Raw genomic sequence first — 23,688 nt, forward strand, 5'->3', positions numbered from 1 at the left:
CTTCAACATTATATTTACTCAAAAGAGATACTGTTTTTAAGAAAGTGAAATCCCACTCCTCCTTTAATTCTGATCCTCTGTACATCTTAAACACTTATTCCTGGCCTTATTTAGAGTCTTATGAAAGTCATTTAGTGGGCTTTTCTAAGATTATCAAGGAAATGAAAGTCTAATCATCCCTAGTACCTGAACAACGGAGCCTCAGTGACCAGAAAACGAGCTACAACTTAAGCTTTGCTACTCAGTATGTGCACTTTTGAAATCAAATCACTGGCCAGCCAACGGGGGAGGCAGTAGCCCAGGTTAACTGAGGACACTAGACCGTGTTTGCAGGCTCACAGTGAGCCACTGGTAGTTTTGTCTGTATGCGCCCAGGCGCGTGCACCGGAAAGGGAATAGAAGAAGTATGCTGCACGGTTAACACTGCTTATGTCTGCAGAGGGGAATTATGGAGGATTTTTTTCTTTAGATTTTATTTTCATTCTCTACAAGTAAGTGTGATTATTTTTATGATGAGGAAAATATATATTATCAGTAGTTCAAAATCATGCACAGATCTTGCCCCCTTGAATTGTTGGATGTGAATTGGCCATTTTTACTAAATGGGTGAAGTGACTGTTGTGGGCACCTTTTTAAGAGTCTATTATGTGCAAGGGTACCTTGTGTGTGTAGAGTAAGCTATAACTTACAAAGCAATTTATACATTCTTACTTTGTTTCTCAGAATAAATTTGTGCCAGTGGATGGAATTTGATAAGCATAGAAAAGAAACCCTGGGGAGTCATTTTTTTCTTTTCCTAATTGAAGTAGTTAACCCTGTTGCTATCCTTAGTGTGTATGTGTTTGGGAATAGCATTAAAAAAAAGAGTCGGCGCTGCTTTGCAATTTCCTTAAAATACTCCAGTTTTATAGTTCTTGGAACAACAATACCTTTCTTCCATTTTATTTTATCATATTCAGCAAAATAGTGTACTATCTTTTTCAAGACAGAAGATTTTTAGATTGCCCATTCTTTTTTTTTTTTTAGGAACTTTATACAAAAAGAAATATATTTTTAAAATTTTTATCTATTATTTTTTAAATAGGACTTAAATGTTTATGGGTGAAACAGCTTTGACTAGCTTTAGGTACTTTACATGGTTTTACATGGATAATCTCATTTAATATTCACAACATTTCTGTTAAATGTGATAGTATTAATATCCCCAGTTTACAGATAAGGAAAGTGTAATTAGTGTAGATACGATTTAAATGATTTTACCAAAATTATTTTTGTAGGCTGCCCTTAATAAGAACTCAAGGTCTGTGTTTACCAATAGCATGAAACAGATTATCATTGTGTTCCTCTTAGGTACAACAAAGTGGTAAAGTTGCCCCAGCTTTGATGGATTTCTTTTTTCTAGCTAGTTGCTAGTGAAGCTCTCCAAACAGAGCAGTGATTTTGGCAGTCTGAGGGTGCAACAGCAAATGAAAGATGGGGGATGCATATCCTGGTGGCAGGGGGATTATCAGGCCTAAGGATGAGCACACATCTAGGAGTGTGGTTTCTTCAGAATGCAGTAGTCACACATGGAAGTAAGTAGTCATCATGTTACAAAAGTGAAATCAGAAGGGAGAAGTGGGGATAGAGTATGGTGAATCTCCTTCAGTAGCAATTGAACATAATCAGCGTTTTCCTGTCTAAAAATTATGCTCCTACCTCTCATTTCTTCAAATATATTAATTTTTTGTTTGTACAACATCCTGAGTGGTGCTTCTGTCATAACAACAAAAATTCTTTCTGTGAAAGTTTGAAAACAGAACTGCTTTGAGTCGAAAGTAGAAACAAAAAGTGCTGATTTCTTTTTTAGGTATGACTAAATCAGATTATGTATTTGGATCCCTTTCTTCACCTAGGCCTTTGAGACCAACTGGTACATTTGTTCAGGCAAACCTAGCTCAAAACTGAGAAGGAAGCCGCTCTGTCATCTCTTTATTCAAGAGACACTTACCAAGTGCTCACCCCTCTGTGCCAGGTCCCCAGCGAGGTGCCAGCAGCCCCGGGCCCTCCTTCCTCCTGACTAACCCTCAGCGCTCCTCTGAGCCGCGTACCTGCTGTGTGTGGTGAGGCTTGCTGGGCACTGGGTGGCAGGGCCTTGTTTAAATATTCCAGCTTATGTGTCTTGCTTTTCAGTTAACTTGCAAAATTCCGCTACCCACACGACTAACTTCAGCTCTCCTTGGATACAGTTTCGGTTTTAAGGCTGTTTCAGATGCTATTCCTTCCGATTTTGTAAGCCAGTGTGTTTCATTTTTTAGGCAGTGCTCTTACATGAAGACAAAAAGCAACAAAAAACAGCAGTTTTTTTGAGTCCCCAGTCAGGTATGTGGGTTTAAAAATGAAACAAATGTGTGTTATTTTATTTACTGTATACTTTACCACATGCCTTTTGCACTCTTCCTTTGAATAAGTAGTTTTAACAGGGATGGACATCAGAATCACTTGGGGTAGCTTTTAAAAATACAGTTTCCTGGCCTCCACCTTCATTTCCTAAATCTGATTCTTCAGTGGTTATGCATGGGCCTGTGTATTTTGTAAACGTTCCTGGTGATTCTTATACTACCCCTGAGTAGTAACCATAGTCTTCAATTATTTGTTCCTCCCCCCTGCTTTTTGTTTCTGCTTTGAAATTGCTTCTGTCTTAACAGCAGTGTTTTCTCCTGGTGAAATTATTTGCTATGCACCAAAATAAGGAAAGAAAGTAATTGTTAGCCTGAACTCCACTCCTCACCTCTCAGCTACACCATTTATTCATTCCTTCAGCAAATACTTAAGCTTCCCCCTCCCTTCCTAAGTGCAGGGCACTGGCTTCAGCACTAAAGATACCTCAGTGAGCAAGCAGAGCCCCTTCTCTCATTGCCTGTACGTTCTTGTCAGAAGATACAGACAATGAAGAAATGCGTAAATATTAATAATATTTCACGTGGTGGCAGATGCTAAGAAGAAATACAATGCAGGAAAAGGGAAAGAGAGTGTTGGACGAAGAGGCAGCCTCTCTGATAAAGTAACATTTAAGCAAAGACTCAAATGAAACAAAGGGGCAAGTCAGGGGGAGATTGGCATTGGACTGTTACATGCAGAGCTGAAAACAGCTCTTTCTGCAGCACCACTGAGGCAGTGTGGCAAGAGTGGAGTGGGCCAGGGGGTGAGCAGCAGGAGGTGAGGACAGAGAGCAAATGAGTCTGAACTGGGAAGTGTCTTCAGCAACCATAGCCACTGGAGTTTTTTTCTCTAAGTTAGATGAGAGACTCTTGCAGGGTTGTCAGCCAAGGAGTGATGTTATTTTAAAAGACCTAGTAGGAGGCTACCGCAGTAGTTGAGGAGGGAGAGATGACTGGTCATATTCGGGATGTTTTGAACGTAGCACCAACAAGATTTGTTGATGGATTAGATGGTGAAGTATGAGAGAAAAGTGATTCAGAGATGAGAGTTCAATTTTTGGCCTAAACACTGGAGAAATATAGGTTGAATTTACTGTGCAGGGGAAGACTCAGAAAATAGAAGGTTTGGAGCAGAAATAGGGTTCTATTTTAGACGTGTAAGTTTAAGATACCTTTTGGATACCCGAGTAGAGATGTCGAGCAGCCAATTTAGAGACTCCAGGAAAATAAACAAAGGAGACCAAGACAAAGTGGTCAGTGAGGGTTGTCTCTAAAGTCCATCGTATCCTCTGGGGATTGGTTCTAGGATCCCCCGCGGATACCAAACCCATGGATGGCCGAGTCCCTTGCAGGCCCCCTCCATAGCCGCAGGGAACCTTCCTGTACTTTGGATGTTATTAACAGGAGAAAAATTAATGGAATTATTGACTTATTTAAGTGTCTGTCAATAGCAAGATGGATTATCTCAAGTAAAAAATGACCTAAATAGAACTAGGCATTTTTTTTTCTTGATGTGTGAATTTTACAGGTTTTTGGGTTTTTTAGATAATTGAGGAAAACATTTGAAATGGCATCAGATCTCTTTATGATCAAAATTTAAAAGAAAGGTAAATAGGCAGATAAGTAGGCTCTATGAGAAAACATTAGAGCAGCTGTGTCCTGGGAAGGTTTGTAATTATTCTCAGTGGAATCCATGGACTTAAAAATAAGAGTTTGGTGAGTGCAGTGTCTCACGCCTGTAATCCTAGCACCCTGGAGGCCGAGGTGGGAGGATCAGTTGAGGTCAGGAATTTGAGACCAGCCTGAGCAAGAGCGCGAGACCCCTGTCTCTACAAAAAATAGAAAAATTAGGTGAGCATGGTGGTGTGAGCCTGTAGTCCCAGCTGTTCAGGAGTCTGAGGAGGGAGGATTGCTTGAAGCCAGGAGTTTGAGGTTGCAGTGACCTTTGATGATGCCACTGCACTCTAGCCTGGACAACAGAGCGAGATCCTGTCTCAAAAAAAAAAAAAAAAAAAAGAGAATAGTTCTATTGGGAAAAACCCCTACATCAAATAAAAGTGAAATGAGAATGGGGCCTGCTGTGGGGTGAGCTGATATTGAGAGCAACCCTGAAAGGTAGCTGAGGAGATTGATGCGCTAGATCACACCCAAGTTGACTCTGAGAGTGAGTCCAAGAGATGAAAGTACATGGGAAATGCTCCAACCCATGTTGGTGGAATTCTTTTCCCCATAGCTCCTCTGAGATTTTGAGGTTCACATAGATACCATGTGTAGACAAACCTAAAGAATGTTACTTTTATAAGCTTCAGCCTTCAGATATTTTCAAAACATTTTACATAGGAAAAATACTGATCGTTCTTTGGTCAAGATGTTCATTTTGCCAAGCATATAAGGTATCGCAGTGTTTAAGAACATGGTTTCCCGCAGTCAGATCACATAGCTGTGACTTCTAGCTTCGTGATCTTGAAAGATCTCCTTATCCTCCACGTGCCTCAGTTTTCCCACCTGTAAATAGGGGATGATAATAATACCTGACTGGCAGGGATGTTGAGAAATTCATGCGAAAGTACTCAGACCAGCACCTGCATGTGTGAGAGCAGCAAAAAGCTTGTGGTGTTGATTCCATTGATATGTCGTTATCTCTGCAGGGTATCGCCACGCCTGCAGGTCCCAGCATTGTTCCTGCTGAAGACTTCACACATTTGAAAGCAGAATTTTACTATAATTTTATAATTTGTTTTAAAGTGGGAGAAATAGGGATGCTTGGCATTATCAATTGACAATAAGATAGGATTTCTGTAATTATCTTCTCAGTAAAAGATTTACTACAGAGAAAATGTATTACAATAACTATGATACCTTATACGAGAAAAAAAGGAAACATTTATAGGTGGTTAAAATCCGTCCAATAAATTAAACTTTTCAAGTAAGTATATGACAGATTAAGTTTTTCCTTAATAAATGCATGCAAATCACCTACATTGTTATAAGTGTGAAATAATGTCTCAACTGTAAGTAGTATTGATTTCCCCAAAGCTCTTCCTTTCCGTAGTATTAAGTCTGTCTGTGACCCACTAGTAGTTTCCTAAGAGAGTGTGCTGGTGTGGACAGCCCCTGCTCTCATACTTAGCTGCATGGACCTTTGGCAAGAGGTTTAGCTTCTCTTGCACCAGAGGTCAACTCCATTGAATTAGTGCTGACACCGCCTATCTTACAGGGTGCTAGAGAAGATAAGAGCACCCCCCCCCGCCCCCCAGTGAGCCCTCAGTCAGGTTCTTTCCTCTCCTGATACTGCCTCCATGCCTTTCTACTAGGCTGCATAGAGTTCTTAACTCCTAAACTAGGTATTAGTAGACAGAAAGTTCCAAGGATTTCCTTGCTCTTCATTGTTACCTCCCTCCCCCACATACACATCGCTAACACAGTGCCTTATATATTCAGTAAGTTTTATTGATTAAATGTGAACACATTTTGAAGAAATAAGACTAAGAGGGAGAATGGTCAAGAACATGAGTTTTGGCTGGATGCAGTGGCTCACACCTGTAATCCCAGCACTTTGGGGGCCGAGGTAAGAGGATCACTTGAGACCAGGAGTTCAAGACCAGCCTGGGCAGCACAGCCAGACACCGTCTCTACAAAAAATAAAAAAATTAACCAGGCATAGTGGTGCACGCCTGTAATCCTAGCTACTTGGGAGGCTGAGGCAGGAGGATCACTTGAGTCCTGGAGTTCAAGGCTGCAGCGAACCATGATGATGCCTCTGCCCCTCAGCCTGGGCAGTAGAGTGAGACCCTGACTCAAAACCGTGAGTTTTAGTCAGACCGTTGGGTTTGAAATCCAGCCCAAACATTTACTAGTTGTGTGATCTCTGTCAAGTTATCTAGCCTATCTGTGCCTTGGTCTCCTTATTGGTAAATTGGGGCTAACACCTCACAGGACAATTGGTAGGATTAACTTCATATAGATAAAGCACTCAACACAGCATCAGACACATCACACAATAAATTATCGCTTCCCTTTGTTATTGTAGTGAACAGAAAGTCTCCAACCTTGCTATAATGTATTTCTTCTAATTTATAGGACAAAATAATCTGTTTTTTCATTTATTTCATTTTGATCTTGGCTTGAAATCTTAAAAATTAGAAATGCTGTCAGAGATTGGTGGTTATCTTTTCATCCTCATGAGGATGTATACTTAAATAACTTCGATCAGAATTTTAAAGCCTACTGATTTAAAAAAACAAAAACAAAAACAAAACAGTGATCTTTATGATAAATTTAGAATAATAGAAATACTTTTAAAAGTAGTATGGGGAGATTTCATTGTCAGATATAACATTATTTACTAATCATTCCTTATTAATAGACTGGCTGTTTTCAAATATTTGGTATACCAGTATCTTCAAAACTTTTTTACGGCCGGGCGCGGTGGCTCACGCCTGTAATCCTAGCACTCTGGGAGGCCGAGGTGGGCGGATCGTTTGAGCTCAGGAGTTCGAGACTAGCCTGAGCAAGAGCGAGACCCCATCTCTACTAAAAATAGAAAGAAATTATATGGACAGCTAAAAATATATATAGAAAAAAAAAAAAAAAATTAGCCGGGCATGGTGGCACATGCCTGTAGTCCCAGCTACTCGGGAGGCTGAGGCAGTAGGATCGCTTAAGCCCAGGAGTTTGAGGTTGCTGTGAGCTAGGCTGACGCCACGGCACTCACTCTAGCCCGGGCAACAAAGCAAGACTCTGTCTCAAAAAAAAAAAAAAAAAAAAAAAAAAAAAACTTTTTTACGTACCTACTCTCTCCCAAAATATTGGAAGCTCAGATATCATCTTGTACATTTTTAAGTTGATACATAAATTTTTCATTATAATTGCCAAGCATATAATTTTGAGGGGAAGTGTTATAAATATGACATTTTAAAATTTTTAGATCAGCTTTAAATGTGTTAAATGAAATATAAGTATCATTGCTTTTTCATACCCACTCACAGCTCTTCTTTAACAGACAGAAATTTTATATCATTTCCCTTTCCTCCTTGAATGCCTTTGCTGTACTTCCTCTACAGGATTTTATCATAAAATGATTTATTTTTATTATACATATCTTCAAGTTTATCATACTTACTATTAGTTTCGAAACAGAAGATGTATTGCAACAGTGCCACTCATTTATTTTGATTCCTTAATTATATGACCAGAAATCACATAGTGATGTAGCATCAAAAAGTATTTGTAATGGTTATCGGCTATCAATGTAATTTTACAAAAGCTAAACATTTGCATTTTTATTAGAGGCATTCACATTTACCACAGCTATCAGCATTTTGTTTGCCTCCTGCCTTTCCGGGTTTTTTCACCTCGTGACACTGCACCACAGTAAGATTTGGTGGTTAGGAGATGACTTTCATTTGGAAAGTAGGAGAAGAATAATTGGTAAAAGGGAGTTGGAAAGGGAAAGTGGAGTGATTGCTGAGAACCGGCCCAAAGCTTTGACCACAGAGGCATTCACAGACTTACCAGTTTTAAGACAGTACGTGTATAAGTTGAGGATCTGGGAATTGACTCTCTTAAAACTATCCTTGCCTACATGCCCTGTCAAGTAGGCGCAGGGACACATGGACCCGAGTTCGAAGACCACTGTTTATATAAAGCACTATAATGAATGTTTGCGTATTTGCCTAGTTATTTCATCAGGATAAATCCCCACTTACACGAATGATAGGTTAAAAAGTATGTCCGTTTTGGTGGTGATGCCAAATTGTAATTGTTCCCAATCCTAGAGAGTCAGTGTTGACCTGTTTCCCATACCCTGACTTCAAAGGGTAGTCTTTTTTTATTTTGCCAATCTTCCTGAATTTCTACAATTACCATTGAACTCTAACATTTTTTTGCCTGTTTTCATTTGTATTTCTTTATGTCTTTATATTTTTGTACTATAATATTCATATCTGTTTTTAGGAGTGCTTTCTATGTAGGAATTGATTCATGCTTTGTCAAATATGTTGCATCATCCATTACCACCTCCGAAGCCAGTTTGTTATTCTTTTAACCTCACTTAGATGTGTTTGTCATACGGATGTATGTTTGTTTTAATAGTTTGATCTAGCCAACTTTGGGGTGGTTTCAAGTCATGCTTACAAAATTTTATAAATTTTATGTTCTTCCCCTGCATTATATAAAAGTTTATTCTTATTTTTAGTACTCTGTTTTTTTACGTGCAAATATTTTATATGATGTTCAGGAATAATAAAAAAGCTTTATTTTATTTTATTTTATTTTTATTTCAGGATATTATGAGAGTACAAACATTTTGGTTCCATATTATGTCTTTACCTCACCCAAGCAGGGATTAGAGGCATGCCCTTCCCCTCTGCAATGCTCACCATGTCCATTAGTTGTGAGTCTACCCCTCCCCAGTCTCCTCATCCCTGGAGAATATTACTACCCTGTGAGCACCATAGTGTTGATCAGTCAGTGCCAATTTGATGGCAAGTACATGTGGAGCCTATTCTTCTGATTCTGTGATACCTCACTTTGAATAATGGGCCAAAGGAAAATATAAGAGGTTGCTAGATCCCTGTCGTTTCCTATAATTGAGTAATATTCCATTGTATACATATACCACATTTTAATAATCCACTCATGAATCAACGGGCACTTGGGTTGTTTCCACATCCTCGCAATAGTGAATTGTGCTGCCAGAAACATTCAGGTGCAGATGTCTTTATTATAGAATGTCTTTTGCTCTTTTGGGTAGATGCCTAATAGTGCTATTGCTGGATCGTGTGGTATTTCTATTTTTAGCTCTTTGAGGTATCTCCAAATTCTTTTCCACAGAGGTTGCACTAATTTGCAGTCCCACCAGCAGCGTAAGAATGTTGCCGTCTCTCCACATCCTCGCCAGCATTTGTTGTTTTGGGATTTTTTGATAGAGGCCAATCTCACTGGGGTTAGGTGGTATCTCATTGTGATTTTCATTTGAATTTCTCTAATGATTAGAGATGTTGAGCATTTTTTTATATGTTTGCTGGCCATTATTCTGTCTTCTTAAAGTTTTAATGTGGTAGATTACATGTTTAAATGATATAGTAGTACAACTGTTAGTACTATTCTTAGAGTAACATTTTGGGGAAAACAAACAGGTACAAATAATGATATAACAATAACTCATCTTCTAAAGAATTGGCATTGTTTTTCCGTCTTTTTTAAAACAGATCAATCACTAAGGTGATGGAAGTGCCCTTGACTACCATCCCCAGGCCCACTTCCTCTGTCGTATCCCCCTTAGCCCTAGAGGCATCCATTATTATGAATTTAAGTGTCCTTCCAGTTCTTTTTCTTTTTTTACCCATCCCTCTTCCAGTCTTTTTAAAATTCTTATTATGTATTCCTTAGCAAATGTATCCTTGGTAAATTTTTAAATTTAAATGGCATATCATAGTGCATAATAAGAATGTTCTACAAGCTGGGTGCAGTGGTACGTCCCTGTAGTCCCAGCCACTCAAGATGCTGAGGCAGGAGCATTACTTTGAGCCAAGGAGTTCAAGGCTGTAGGACGCCATAATTGAGCCTGTGAGCCTGGGCAACATAGTGAGAACCCATCTCTTCTTTAAAAAAAAAAAAATCCTCGTTAATATAGTGATAAAAAAGTAAAAAGATAAAAAATATATAAAGTAGAACAAAAGAAAAATAGAAAAAATATTCTACAACCTTTTTCATATCTAGTTAACAAAATTATCTTAAAAATTTTATATGTTGCTATATGTAGATTTAGTTTTGGTTTTTTTTTTTTTTTTTTGCAATTTTCCATCATATGGATACAGAATATTTTATGTATCCATTACCCAGTTCATGAGCATTCAGGTTGTTTCTGATATTTTACTGTTGTAAACAGTATTATAGGGAGTATCCTTGTGGGAGTGTTCTTGAGCATGTATGAGAGATTCTATGAGGGTATGCGTATCTGCAAGTCAAATTGTTAGATCATAGCTTATGTGCATTTCAGTTACATATTTATCGAAATTACCCACTTACTGGCTGAAACAATTATAACTCCCACCAGCAGTATGTGGGTTATTAATATTTCTGCATATCCTTCCAAATACTTGATTCTTGTCAAAATTTTCATGTTTACAAATCCGATGGATGAAAACTACTTTGGTATTGTTCTCATGTATATTTTCTTGATTCTGGTCATGCTAAGGACATTTTTATTGGCCATTTGGAGTTCCTCTTCTTTGAATTATCTCTTCAAATCATTTGCCCATTTTCCTGTTGAATTATCATTTCCCTACTAATTTGAAAATATAAATTTTCTATTAATTTATAAAGATTCTTCATTTATTCTGAATATTGCTCTTGTATTATTATATACATTCCAAATATCTTCCTCCAGTATATCTTGTGTTTCAACTTTTTTGTCTGTTGCCACTCCAAAGTTTTTAATTTTCAGATAATCAGATTATTGGTTTTCCACCATTAGTTTCATGGTCATGCAGCTCATGATTTAGGATCATCTTTAAGAAATTCTTCTCTAACCTGAGGTCATGAAGATACCCATCTCTGTTTTCTTCCAGCAATTTTTAAACTTTGTTTTTTCAACTTAGACCTTTAATCCATCTGGAGTTTCTATGTGTACAAAGTATAAGGTAGTGATCTAAACTTTTTTCCCTCTAATGAAAAGCCTAATCTCAATACTTAGTGCAGTTCAGAATATCAAAGATAGACCTATAAACCTCTAGACAGTGACACTCTGTGGTAGGAATAATAGAGTGGTTTGTTGCTTCCTGACTGATACTACAAAATTCCCTGGCTGATATTTTTCACTGTGAGTTGATTATTTAGATGCCTTGCTTTGAAAGTATGCTTTTGGGGAGGATGTTTTCATTTGCATACTTAATATATTTGCTTTGGACAATTTAGAAGGTATAGTTAAGCAAAATGAAGAAAATAAAAACCATCTATACTCCCTCCTTTCTATCATTAGCTGTTCACTTTTTGGAGGCAACATTTTCCTGTCTTTTTTGCATTAATGTAATAATATTTCACATTTATTGAGGATTTTCTATGTGCCAGGTACTCTTGTTCCATTTGCTTTATGTATATTCACTTAATCTTCACAATAACAAGGGGAATAGGTATTATTGTCCTCATTTTACAGATAAGATAAATGAGGCAATAATATACAATTGGTGGGTTTTCTTGTTTGTTTTCAATTTTTGGTTTTTATGAAAATGATATGTAATTTTGTGACTTCATTTTTTCATATTAATTATCCTTTTGTGTATACCTAGTATTCCATTATATACATAGTTCATATATACCTAGTCATATCACAAGTTTGGGACATTTAAGTTGTTTATATTTTTAAATTATTAAAAGGTTTTTAGGAATATGTATTTAGCAAAATTTCTACCTGCCTTCCTGACTTCCTGATCATCTATTCCTCTAACAAATTTGATAATCAAAAATTGATATCTTGTTTTAATTTACATTTCTTTGATTACCCACTGATACTGAATATTTTTTCATATAGTCATGCCATTTTTTTTTCTTTTTCACATATTGCCTTTTCGTTATCTAGTTATTTATTGTTGTTTATCTTTTCTCTACTGACTTGTAAGTCCATTAGGGATGGTGGTTGGTGGTGTGCTTAGAAAAGTGTTCCCCACCCCATATTTATATAAATATTCACCTCTACTTATACTGTGTGTGCACGTGTGTGTATGTGCAGACAGGGTCTCACTGTGTTGCTGAGGCTGGAGTGCAGTGGCAGCATTATAGCTCAATGCAACCTCAAATTCCTGGGCTCAAGGATCTTCCTGCCTCAGCCTCCAAAGTAGCTGGGCCTATAAGGCATGAGACACCATATCTGGCTGATTTTTTTTTTTATAGACCGGTCTCTTCACTATGTTGCTCAGGCTGGTCTCAAACTCCTGGCCTCCAGCAATCCTCCCACCTCAGCCTCCCAAAGTTCTAGGATTATAAGCGTTAGCCACCACGCCCAGCCTGACTTTCTTATATGTACATTAATTATGTAATTCACTTGGAATGGCTGGAGATTAAGGTTATGGTGTGAGGCAGGAAAGCAACCCGCTTCTCGCCCCCAAATTTACTTATTTGACATAATACCAGTTATTGAGTAATCCATACTTTCCCCTGTTGGGTTGAAATGCACCCTTCATCATATACTACTTTATTATACATAATCACTTAAGAATTTCTCAACTCTCTTCTGCTTCGTTGATCTATTTGTTCATACTCCAGAACAAAATTTAGTAACTGTTCTTTGGTATGGTTTTAATTAGTAATCCTCATTTCTGTCCTTCACCTGTGAATATAATAAAATTCCATTTTTTCCTTTAATATCAATAAGTCATTAATACAATATCACCATGTACAGCTTCATGTTTGCAAAGTAATGATGCAAGATATTTATTTCTGGCCAGAGAATCCTTTGCGGTCTATTCTGTTTGGTTGCAAGTGAAGATACTGATTTATGCTTTGAAAAGTTTGGCTCATCTGGCCCTCCGCACCAATATGGAAATAGTGAACATGCAAATATATTAAAATGGTATCACTCTAGATCACTCTAGAAACTTGTCTGTATTTAGAAAGAATTTTAACTAAGCTTATGTTTAATAGATCATGTTCATATATACTTTTTTATATCTAGTCTAATTACTCAATTCAAAACAAATGACCAATTCCAGTGTGAAAACTTTCTGTGACTAACAATATAAGTAATTTTATGGCTTTTGTGATAAAGTGAGGCTTGTTTCATTTATGTTGGGTTTTGTTTCTTTCCCTCCTCCAGGTAGCCTTTCCAGTAAATACATGACTCAGGGAAAAGCCTCAGCAAAGAGGACCCAGCAGGAATCATGAGGGAAGGAAAATGCAGCACTCTAAATGGCCACTCAGGCGTTCCTTTTGACTTGGAAAATTAGGTTCATTTCACAGGACACAGCAGCATAGATCAGGTTTCAACTTAACATTTAAGGGAAATGTCAGATTTTTTTTAATTTAATGAAATTGTTAATGAAAAAATTTTTTAATATAGTCTTATCTATCACAAATTACCATAGATTTAAGGATATTAATAGAAAGCCATGATGTATGTATTTAAGCCAGGTTAAAAGTAAAGATATAACTATGGACCGGTATTCAGTGAATACAGCTTCATGGTTTTTAATTCTTTCAAAGCACATTAACAATGGTGTGCTGATAAACCCAAGTAAATTAACCCCTTTTTCCCTACAAATCCCTTTTTTATTTTGAAGAGGGGAAATTATATTTATTGTTGTTTACCGAATCCTTGTGTGAAAACATATCAAATATGTGTGAACTGCTACTACTGTACTTCCGATTTACAAACATTATTTTATTGCTCTTTGTAGAAATGATAACATGAACATGAGCACCTGTTTATGTGGGCCTTCGGTGGGTGAGCAGTGCCACTCAGAGGTCTCTGGGTTTTTCCCTCTCTGATTTTAAGTAAGTTGACATATAACTACTATGCTCATAAAAATGAAGTAGTCCTGTTTGCCCCTAAAAACCTTTCAAAGAAAAAAATGACAGAATGAAAGTGCTTTTTACATTTTATGATATTCAGAAATTAGGATGGAGAAATTTTAAAAATCCCTGAAGATCAAAGAGGCTATCTCTGCCAGTCACAAGTGTGGTTGGTGACATTCTGGGTCTGACTGGAGTCCCCATGGAACTGTTTCTCTAACTTCACAAGCCCTGCAGAAGTAGTACATGGTCAGAACTACGCCTCGGTTTATTTATCATTTTGAAATAAAATCAAAATTTCAACCTGTAATCTTATCCACATTATTGTCCAGTGAAAGAGCCCTAAATTTCATAAGGAAAATAGATAAGGAGTAAGGATGGTGTAGATCTGCTGCTCTACTAGAGTGTACACAGAGTTCCCTTTAACTTGTGCCCTCATGATCATCGGTGTCTGTTGACACCTGCTTCATGCCAGGCTCTGGGAACGCACAAGTAAAAGGCACAGGTTGCAGGGGAGGGATACATCATTAAAGTCGGCTGGCCTTACAGTTCTTGTCACGCTTCCTTTGAAAAGCCTGTTGATGCTGTTCTGTTATCTTCTGGGAGAAGTCTAACCAGGCTAATTTTTGTTCCCTTGTAGGTTTTGTTTTTCTGCCTGAGTGCTTCTATTTTTTTTTTAAATTTATCCTTATAATTAAGACAGAAAAGTACCTCAATCTGGAAACATGTCTCTCCAGTAACTTTTGTCTGAAATGAAAGTAAATCCAGTGTATCTCCCTACTCAGTTTTTTGTTTTTTTGGTTTGTTTGTTTTGTTTTGTTTTGTTTGAGACAGAGTCTCGCTCTGTTGCCCGGGCTAGAGTGCCGTGGCATCAGCCTAGTTCATAGCAACCTCAAACTGCTGGGCTTAAGCGATCCTTCTGCCTCAGCCTCCTGAGTAAGTAGCTGGGACTACAGGCATGCGCCACCATGCCCAGCTAATTTTTTCTATATATTTGTAGTTGTCCAGATAATTTCTTTCTATTTTTTAGTAGAGACGGGGTCTCGCTCTTGCTCAGGCTGGTCTTGAATTCCTGACCTCGAGCGATCCTCCCGCCTCGGCCTCCCAGAGTGCTAGGATTACAGGCGTGAGCCACCACGCCTGGCCAGGTTTTTTGTTTTGTTTTTTGCTTTTTGTTTTTTCACTTTAAGAGAGTATCTTACATTCTTTTTTCCTCAGACACTGTCCTACCTCTGTCATCTCCCCTTTTCTTCATGCTAGAAAAACTCCAAGTTTAATCTCCCCATGACTGGCTTGACTTTTAGTGTTATTTTTCTGCTTTGTGTTTCTAATGTGAGAGTTTTGTCATTGCACTTCTAATTTCCTTGAACTTACCTCACCCACCTTCCTTTTCCTCTCATCCCTAAACCAGCTAATTTTTTAAATTTTTGTAGAGACAGAGTCTCACTAAGTTGCCTGGGCTGGTCTCGAACTGCTGGCCTCAAGCAATCCTCCCACCTCTGCCTCCCAAAGTGCTGGGATTGCAGGCGTGAGCCACCACACTCAGCCACCCTTCATTCTTTACTTGGATGTTGCTCATGTCCCCATCTCAGTGCCTCAGCCAGGGGCCTGGTGCATCTGCTCCATGCCAAGTCCATTTCCCTAGCTATCTTTTTTTTTTAATAAGAGAAAATGATCAAATTTATTTTAATATGTATATACGGGAACCTCCAGAAAATGAGTTGAGGATTCCTCCCTAGCTGTCTTTTGAATGCAGCTGGCCTATCTGTTTTCACAGGCTCCACAAGTACCCCACTACCAAGGTTCTCCTTGTGACCTTCTCTCAGGAGCAAACAAATATATGAAATCCATTTTTTATAGCAGTGGTGCAATGGCCCCAATGTATGATTTTCAAAACTCTTGCTCAATATGTACAGTAGCAGCATGCAGATTTAAAAAAAATATTCTTGGATAACTACAATTTATTTTTCATCTTGTTATGTGTTTAGAAATGGCTTCTATTTTTGAAAAATATATATTTCCTGGAAAAGATCCTGGATAGATAGGTCAGTGGGGCTCACATTGTTACAAATCCAATATTTTAAAAGTGCTGAAAACACAGAATTTAACACACCCTCATTAAACTGTAAAGATGTGCTCAGTACTTTTTTCTTTGGAAGCAGGAGTGTTTGGACAGCAGCAGTCAAGAACTTCACACACTTTCACTGACTTGGGCAAGTCGGCCTGGCTGGTTTTCCAGCTTAAGCTCTGGCAGTTTGGTTACCATTCCTATGAAATGGAAATCATTCCTGCATCTCCACACAGTTGTGAGGGTCAAGTGAGGTCTTACTAGGAAAACACTTTTTAAAACACCTACAGCTGTGAAAGTAATCCCTGAAGTCCAGTGTTGAACGTTTCCTTATTGTAAATTCCATCCCATATTAGTGGAAATGTAAAGTGGTTACAGCTTCTTAACTCCTTCGAAGCTTCCCTCACCCACCTCATTTTGACACCACAGGACAGCTGCTGCTCTGAGATAAAGGAGCTCACATACTATTAATACTTATATAATCATGAAAACTCTTTCAGTGTACCAACTTACTACAGGGGCTTGGCCAGTTTCAAATGACATTATAGGTATGCCTGATCCACTGACAAGTAGATTATGTGACATGATGCTTAATGCAAAACAGCTAACCAAGTTAAAAACTGAATAGTGGGTATTAAATAGACAGAAAAAGGGTGTTATACACCAGATCCAGAATCAAAAAATTTACGACTAGATTTTTTAAATGATGTCTAATGCACTCTACTAAAAGACTTGAGTTTAAGCATCAAATGTAAAGTAGCGACACCAGTGCTTTTGCCCTACTCAGTTCAAAGTTGTGAGACCAGTATGAATGTTCTCAGGCTTCCTTTGAAAACTGTAAAGTGCTGCACGACTATGTAACATTTCAATAACTGGAAAAAAATGATTCATGGAATTTTTTTTCTAATTTATTTTTAGAGCAGTTTTAGGTTCACAGCAAAATTGAGCACGAGTGTGGAGCGCTCCATATATCCCCCGCCACCACACAGGCCCACCTCCCCACAATCATTCCTCACCGCAAAGGACACATCGTTATCACACAAATCCCATAGTTTACATTAGGGTTTACTCTCGGTGTCGCACATTGTATGGTTTTTGACAAATGCATAATGGCATGTATCCACCAGTACAGTATCATACAGGAGTAGCTTCAGAATACATGACATCTTTAAATATCCATTAACAATTAGAAATTGTGTGCTTTGTGCCATGCACTCTTCTATGGGCTTTTCCTATATTAACTCATTTAATCTTCACAATATCTGTCGCGGGAAGGGCATAAGTAAAATGCCTTATCCCAAATTATCCAGCTAATCAAAGATGTAGCCAAGGAACAAACCCATTACACTACTGCCTCTGTATTCCTTTTTTTTTTTTTTATTTTTTTTTTATTTGAGACAGGGTCTGACCCTGTTGCTCGGGCTAGAGTGTGGTGGCATCATCCTAACTCACTGCAGCCTGAAACTCCTGGGCTCAAGCGATCCTGCTTCAACCACTGGAGTAGTGGGGACTACGGGACTACTCACCACCACGCCTAGCTAATTCTTCTTTCCTTCCTCCTTTTTCTCTTTTCTTTTCTTTTCTTTCTTTCTTTCTTTCTTTCTTTTTTTTTTTTGGTAGAGATGAATCTTGATCTTGCTCAGGCTGGTCTTGAACTCCTGGCCTCAAGCAATTTTGCCCGGCCTCCAAAGGTGCTAAGATTACAGGCATGAGCCACTGCGCCCCCAGCGTCAGGCACCCATAGTCTTTTGTATGCTGCTGAGGCTTGGAAGAAAAACATCCTCGCAATTAAGTTTCTGTTGCAGACAGAACTACTTGTGATTTTTGAACTATCCCTTTGGACTTTGTAGCCTCTAGGGATCAAAGATAGATTGCGCTCAAAAAAATGCTACCCTGATTAGTTTTTTCCACATCAAAACATTGCGAAAGAATCTATCCTCCCAGCAGTGCTCCATAGAACCCCTCCTGCCTTCTTCCCTTCTCTAGCATTTCGTGAGAAATGCCACCTGTCGTGATGTCCTCCTTTTCTCATCTGCTAACCCTGCTGCACTTCTGTCCTACTAGGATCTCTCATTCTTCCCTGGCCCCTCTTTACCCGGCTTCCTGTGTGTGCCCAGGTACGGTACCTGGTGCTTAGGAATACTGCCGGGTCAAAAGCGGAATTAAGCCCCTTGAGCGGACAGGACATGGTCTGACAACAGGTGTTCAGTTAAGTTTATTAACTGGTACTCGCTATAAATGTGACTGTTCACAGTGCTGCCCAGTCATTTCTCAGAGTAGGATCGGGTTCCAAATTCAGCACTAGAACGAAAATTGCATTACTCACCACCCTTCAGCATCCCCAGCAGTGTGGAGGGGGGCGGGGAGTGGACATTTGTTTATTATACCTCTCCTTGGTAGTCCTATGCTGTTAACCGGCTAGCCAGACCAAAAAAGAATGCAAATGGTTGTAGATGTCTGGGCATGGGAACTATTCTGCCTTCGAGAACATAAGCTCCGCATGCTGTCTTGACTTCTGCGTTCTTGAGCTGCAGCAGCTTGTTAACAGTATTCATTTCAGTGAGCATTAAAGGAGTAGGTGCCACCGCACCTTGCCCCTGGGGCAGGTGGTGAAGCGACGACGCACCTCCGGAGTCGGCAAGGGCACAAGTTATGGCCGGTCCTCCAGCCCCACTGGCCTACGACGCGCCGACTTCTTAGCAGTGACGACACTCCTCCCGGGCTCCTGCTCCCCGCCGCGTCTTCAGCCCCCACACGCGACTGCACGCAGCACCGCGGGCAGCCTGACCCCGCTGAGCGGCGAGACCCCGCCCCCAGCAGCCACCCGCCCCCTAGCCCGTCAATCACGCGGCTCTCCCAATGGTGGCGGCGGGGCGGGGCTGCGAGCGCCGAGCGCCGTGCGCCGAGCGGCGAAGCTTGTGGCGTCAATGCGTCCGCTGTGTCCGTGGAGAGAAGCTGAGGCTGCTGAGCTCCGGCCCGAGGCACCGGGGCGCCGAAGATGTCGGCTTCCTTAGTCCGGGCCACCGTCCGGGCTGTGAGCAAGAGGAAGCTGCAGCCCACCCGAGCCGCCCTCACCCTAGTAAATGCCTGCGGCGCGCGGTCAGGCCCTTGACATTGGCGCATGTTCGCCCCCGGCGATGGGAGGTTACGGCGACGGGGAGCTGGGCGGCGGGGACCGAGCACGTCCGAGCGTTGGGGTCGCATCGCCGCGCCACCTCTTTCCTTTCTGGTCCGCAGCCCGAGCGATAAATAAGCCCCGGGCGCGGCTGCTGCAGGGACCCTGGCGTCCCGGAACTACGTTTCCCGACAGGCCGTGCGGTGGCCCCGTGCTGGGGAGAGGAGGGCCAGGGAAGCTCGGCGGTGGATGTCAGCGCGGCAGCCACCCTGGGGCCGTGCGCCTCGAGCCTCCTGCCGGCAGCTGCTGTGGGACGTCTGTTGCTCATAGATTGAGCTTGGTCAGGCCCGGGAATATCTGGATGATGACCCGGGAGCCCTACCCCGAAGGTGCGTGAGGAGGGGCGAAGCTCCTGGAAGGACACAGCAGTGTCAATACGGTGAGCGTCAGCGGAAAGGGAGCACAGCCGTAACAAAGCACCCTGGCCTTTGCCCAGGTCTAGTCTGCGGCGCACAAAGGGTTACTTCCTTGTGTCCTGGCTGGCAGAGGCTTTTGAAACACCCTTTGTGCCTCCAGCAATCCTAGGGTCTTACTGGGGACAAAAGATGAAGATTTCCACCCTGAGCCAGTTTACAGTGTTTTCTGGGTGAAAGGTCAAACGCACTGGAAGGGCACCACAAAACAAACCACAGATGTTTGAATTCACCGTGCTTAGTGCAGTTTTTTTAGTTAAGGGACAGCTACATAATATAAAAGTGCCCGTCTTAAAGGGTATGATTCAGTGGCATCTAGGACATTTACAATGTTGTGCAACCATCACCTCTGTCTAGTTCCAAAAGACTTTCACCTCAATAGGAAAGCTTGTGATAAGTATAAATAAAATATTGTGTACCTGTATAATGGAATATTATTCAGCAATAAAATTAATGAAGCATTGATACATGTTACAGCACGGATGAACCTTGAAAACATTATGCTAAGTAAAGAGAATTGGGTCAGTAAAGACCTCATATTGGATAATTCAATTTATATGAAATATCTAGGATGGAAAAAAATCTCAAGAGGCAGAAAATAGAGTAATAGATGTCCAGCATGGGAATGGGGGAATTTGGGAGCAAAATGGGGAGTGACTCTGATGGATACGGGGTTTACTCTTGGGGCGATGACAATGTTCTAAAATTCTATCTTACACCACCATTGGCCTCATGGCAAATTGCTGAAATTAGGACTGTTTCATATACATATTCCTTGAGTTTTCAGTTTATGTTTACATATGTTAACCCATTTTCCTCCTCCTCCTCTCTCTTTTTGTTTTTAATTGAGGGTTTGCTATTGGTGGTTATCATTCGAAGTTAGCCCTTAGGTGATTACAGAACTCCAGTCTTGCATGTTTATGGAACTGGTGAGATGTGAGCACCACTCGGAGACTCATGCAGTGGCTGATGGCACTTGGGTCTTCTCCTCTGGGGAAAGGGCAGGTGTGTTTACTTTTTATACCAGGAGGGGAGGAGAGTTGGGTTCAGCTAGGAGGAGCAGATTGCTGTTGTTAGGAAGTGTGATTGTTGGGGGAATAGGAGACAAGCATTTGGAGAAGCCGAAGGGTAGCTGAGATGGATATAAAAACAGTGCTCTGCACACACTCTCCCCTCCTGTGCGTCAGAGATGGGAAGATAAAACACATGCCTCTGAGACTGTTTTCCAGGCAGGCTTCTGGATTTGATTTAGGTTTGGGAAGTCAGATGCCTTGGCCTGAGACTCGGAAGGCAGAGTGCTGAGAAGGCCGCACTCCTGCTGCCTCTGCTGTTCTTGCTGGCGAGCAAGGTGGCGGAGGCACTGCCTTGCCCGTGGAAGGATGAGCAGAGCAGTGTCCAGTCTCCGGACCCTGAATACTAACAGGCAGGATGCAGAGCACCCCTTTGACTGGTTGCGGCAGGGGATGTGAGCTTGGGGTGGGAGCACGGTGTCTTTCTCATCAGACTGTTTCCTGATCCCAGGGGCCTTCCGATGGAGGCAGCTTCTTGGTGACAGTTGGTCCATCTTGGCACTGGCAGTGAGGCACCGGAGCCAGAGGCTTTCCGACTGCAGAGGGGCAGGTGCGCCCTCGCTGGCCTGGTTCAGAGATGCTGCTCTGGCAGCTGTTCCCAGAAGCTCATGGTTTCTGTTTCTCCAGTCCTGCCTCTGCTGCTGTGAGCCACTCAGCACCCCTCTTTGACCCCACTGTGCCCTAAGCTGGGTAGAGAGGGTTCTGTTTCTTTGTAGCTGAATCTTGACCAATACATGCAAAATAAGCCATGGCCTCCCCGAAGCTGGGTAGAGGCACCTCATCACCATCCTTGGCATCGTCTTCATCTTCATCTTCCTCAACCTCCTCTTCATCCTCCTCCTCCTCCTCACTGTCTTACTTAGAGTCCTTCTCACCTTCCAGGAAGTGGAGAGTAGGGCACTGGGCCTCCTCCTGGGCACTGTAACCCCGGAAGCTGCCACCGGCTTCCACTACTCCCTGGGCCCAGTCCTCAGCCTCCAAGCCCTTGGAGGAGCTCTCTTCCTCCTCATCTTCATCACTGTCATCAACATCACCCTCCTCCTCCACCTCCTCTTCCTACCCCAACTTCTCTCCTTACCCCCTTCTTCCTTCTCCTCCCTCTCACCTTCCTCTTCCTCCTCTTCTTCTTCTCATCCTCCTCGTCTTCTTCCCCCTCACTCTTGAAGGCAGTAGCGATGGTGGCATAGGGCCACCTGCAAAGCCAGCTCTGAGAAAGCACACTGCTATGTCGGAATGTTCCACTGCCTGCCAGGCCGCAGCCACGAAGTGCAGGGCCTCCCTGAGGCCCAGCTGCAGGCCTGAGCAATCCTGGCCCTCTAGAGCGGTCATGGCCCTGAGCACCAGAGCCTGGCGGTAGTGGCCCTTCACCTGTGGGACCACTCCCCGCTTCAGGGGATGCACGGTGTCGGGTGTGAAGAAAGCCAGCTGCACATACCACAGGCCCGAAGCGTCCAGGGACTGGGCAGCCAAGCGGCCAGGCTGCAACAGGACCCGTCCAGACTCTGCAGCTATTGGGTTGTCCAGGGCCTGGGTGGTGACACCACCCTTAGAGTTGGCGGTGTAGCCAGTCGCAGGGCAGGCGGCCTTGGCCTGCACCGGGCTTCACCGACTTGCCAGCCACCAGCCGGGCAGCTTTTCCCTGCCGTGGGCGTTGGCGCACAGCAGGACGCTCAGGTGCTGGGTGGCCTGGCTCAGCAGTCCAGCCGCCTCCGCACATCCCCAGCCTGGTCAGACAGGAAGTTGTACCATAGACTGGTCTCGGTGGCACTGAACACGTCCTGCGAGGCATAGCCCTTGGCCGCCGACAGTGGTTGCTCGTCTTGAGCGCGCCAGCCTGTCCTGCTCCCGCCGCTGCCCTCAGAGGGCACCGCGGCTGGGCTAGTAGGCACCACTGGAGCCAGGCAGCAGTTTCGCGCCAGGGCACGGGCCACGCCACTGCAGGACACCCCACTTTGGCGCCTTCACCTTGGTGAAGTCGTCCACACCCAGCTCCTGGTTGACACACAACGCCTTCTTGAGGATGATGCCCTTGACCTGCAGGCAGCAGCGCGGATCTGTTGGAACCAGGCGGCGGTGAGGAGGCCCTCGAACTTGTCGAACTTGCTGTAGGGGGACAGCTTGTTGCTCTTGCGGCAGGTGGAGGCCACACCCTCCTTGCACTCCGATGCCAGGATGGAGCGCCTGTTCTTCAGGCTGGTACTCAGCGTGGACGTGGACGGCGGGATGTTGAAGGTCAGTGCGATCTCGCCCTTGGGCAGGTCCGGGTTCTCCTCCATCTCCTGGATGACCGGACTTCTCCCGCAATGTCAGCTGTCGCCGCTTGGGGCCCCTTTTGGGGAGCCCCCTGCCCCGGGGCCCAGCGCCACCGCCCTGGCCCCCTGGCCCGCAGCCGGGGACACCTGGCAGCCTCTCCCGCCCGCCCCGCCCCAGACAAAGCATCTGTAGGCGCCGCAGCGCGAGACCTGGCCGGGCGGGGGCACCTCCTGGCGTCGGTGGGCGGGCGCTGGGCGGCAGGCGGAGGGCGCCGGCGAGAGCCAAGCATGTCGTTTAATTTCCCTCATCTGTAAAAATAACAGCATGACAACCGAGGTTTCTTAAAATTTATCTTTAAATTATATTACAGTGGCATCAATGCTTTCATGTTACTGTGAATGAGATAAACAATTTGAAAGTGCTTTACAAAAGCTTGCCTATGCAGCTTTTGCATTTTAGAAAAATGTTATATATACCATAGAACTCTGTCACTTTGGCCACTCTTGATTCTAAGAGTGGTGTCCCAAATATTATAATTAGAGATTCCAATATGTCCTTAGCAAATCATGTCAAACCCCTTCCAGTTAAGACAATTTCTAACTGAAATTTTAATTCAAGGTTGAGTATATGAAAATATAAGATGATTTCAGGGTTTTAGTCTTACATCTTACATGAAATAATTCTAGTTTATTTAAAGAACCAACTGGCGCAACTTTATGAAAAAGACTATTTTGGGCGTAAGCTTATCCTCACAACAAAACAATTACTTTTTTCCCCCGTG

General features: G+C 42.3%; 1 protein-coding gene and 1 pseudogene across 1 annotated transcript in view; one reads left to right on the forward strand and one right to left on the reverse strand.

Moving 5' to 3' along the window:
- Positions 1 to 13,398, forward strand: part of LOC138385917 (terminal uridylyltransferase 7-like) — a 47,185-nt gene extending 33,787 nt beyond the window's left edge. Inside the window, 1 exon segment of the mRNA XM_069472100.1 lies at positions 13,234 to 13,398. Coding sequence (XP_069328201.1) covers positions 13,234 to 13,301 — 68 coding nt within the window. The 3' untranslated portion in view covers positions 13,302 to 13,398.
- Positions 13,399 to 19,903: 6,505 nt separating this feature from the next.
- On the reverse strand, positions 19,904 to 23,093 carry LOC138385918 (major centromere autoantigen B-like; annotated as a pseudogene).
- Between the last annotated feature and the right edge of the window lie 595 nt (positions 23,094 to 23,688).

This window comes from Eulemur rufifrons, chromosome 7, assembly GCF_041146395.1.
Source record: "Eulemur rufifrons isolate Redbay chromosome 7, OSU_ERuf_1, whole genome shotgun sequence".
NCBI lineage: Eukaryota > Metazoa > Chordata > Mammalia > Primates > Lemuridae > Eulemur > Eulemur rufifrons.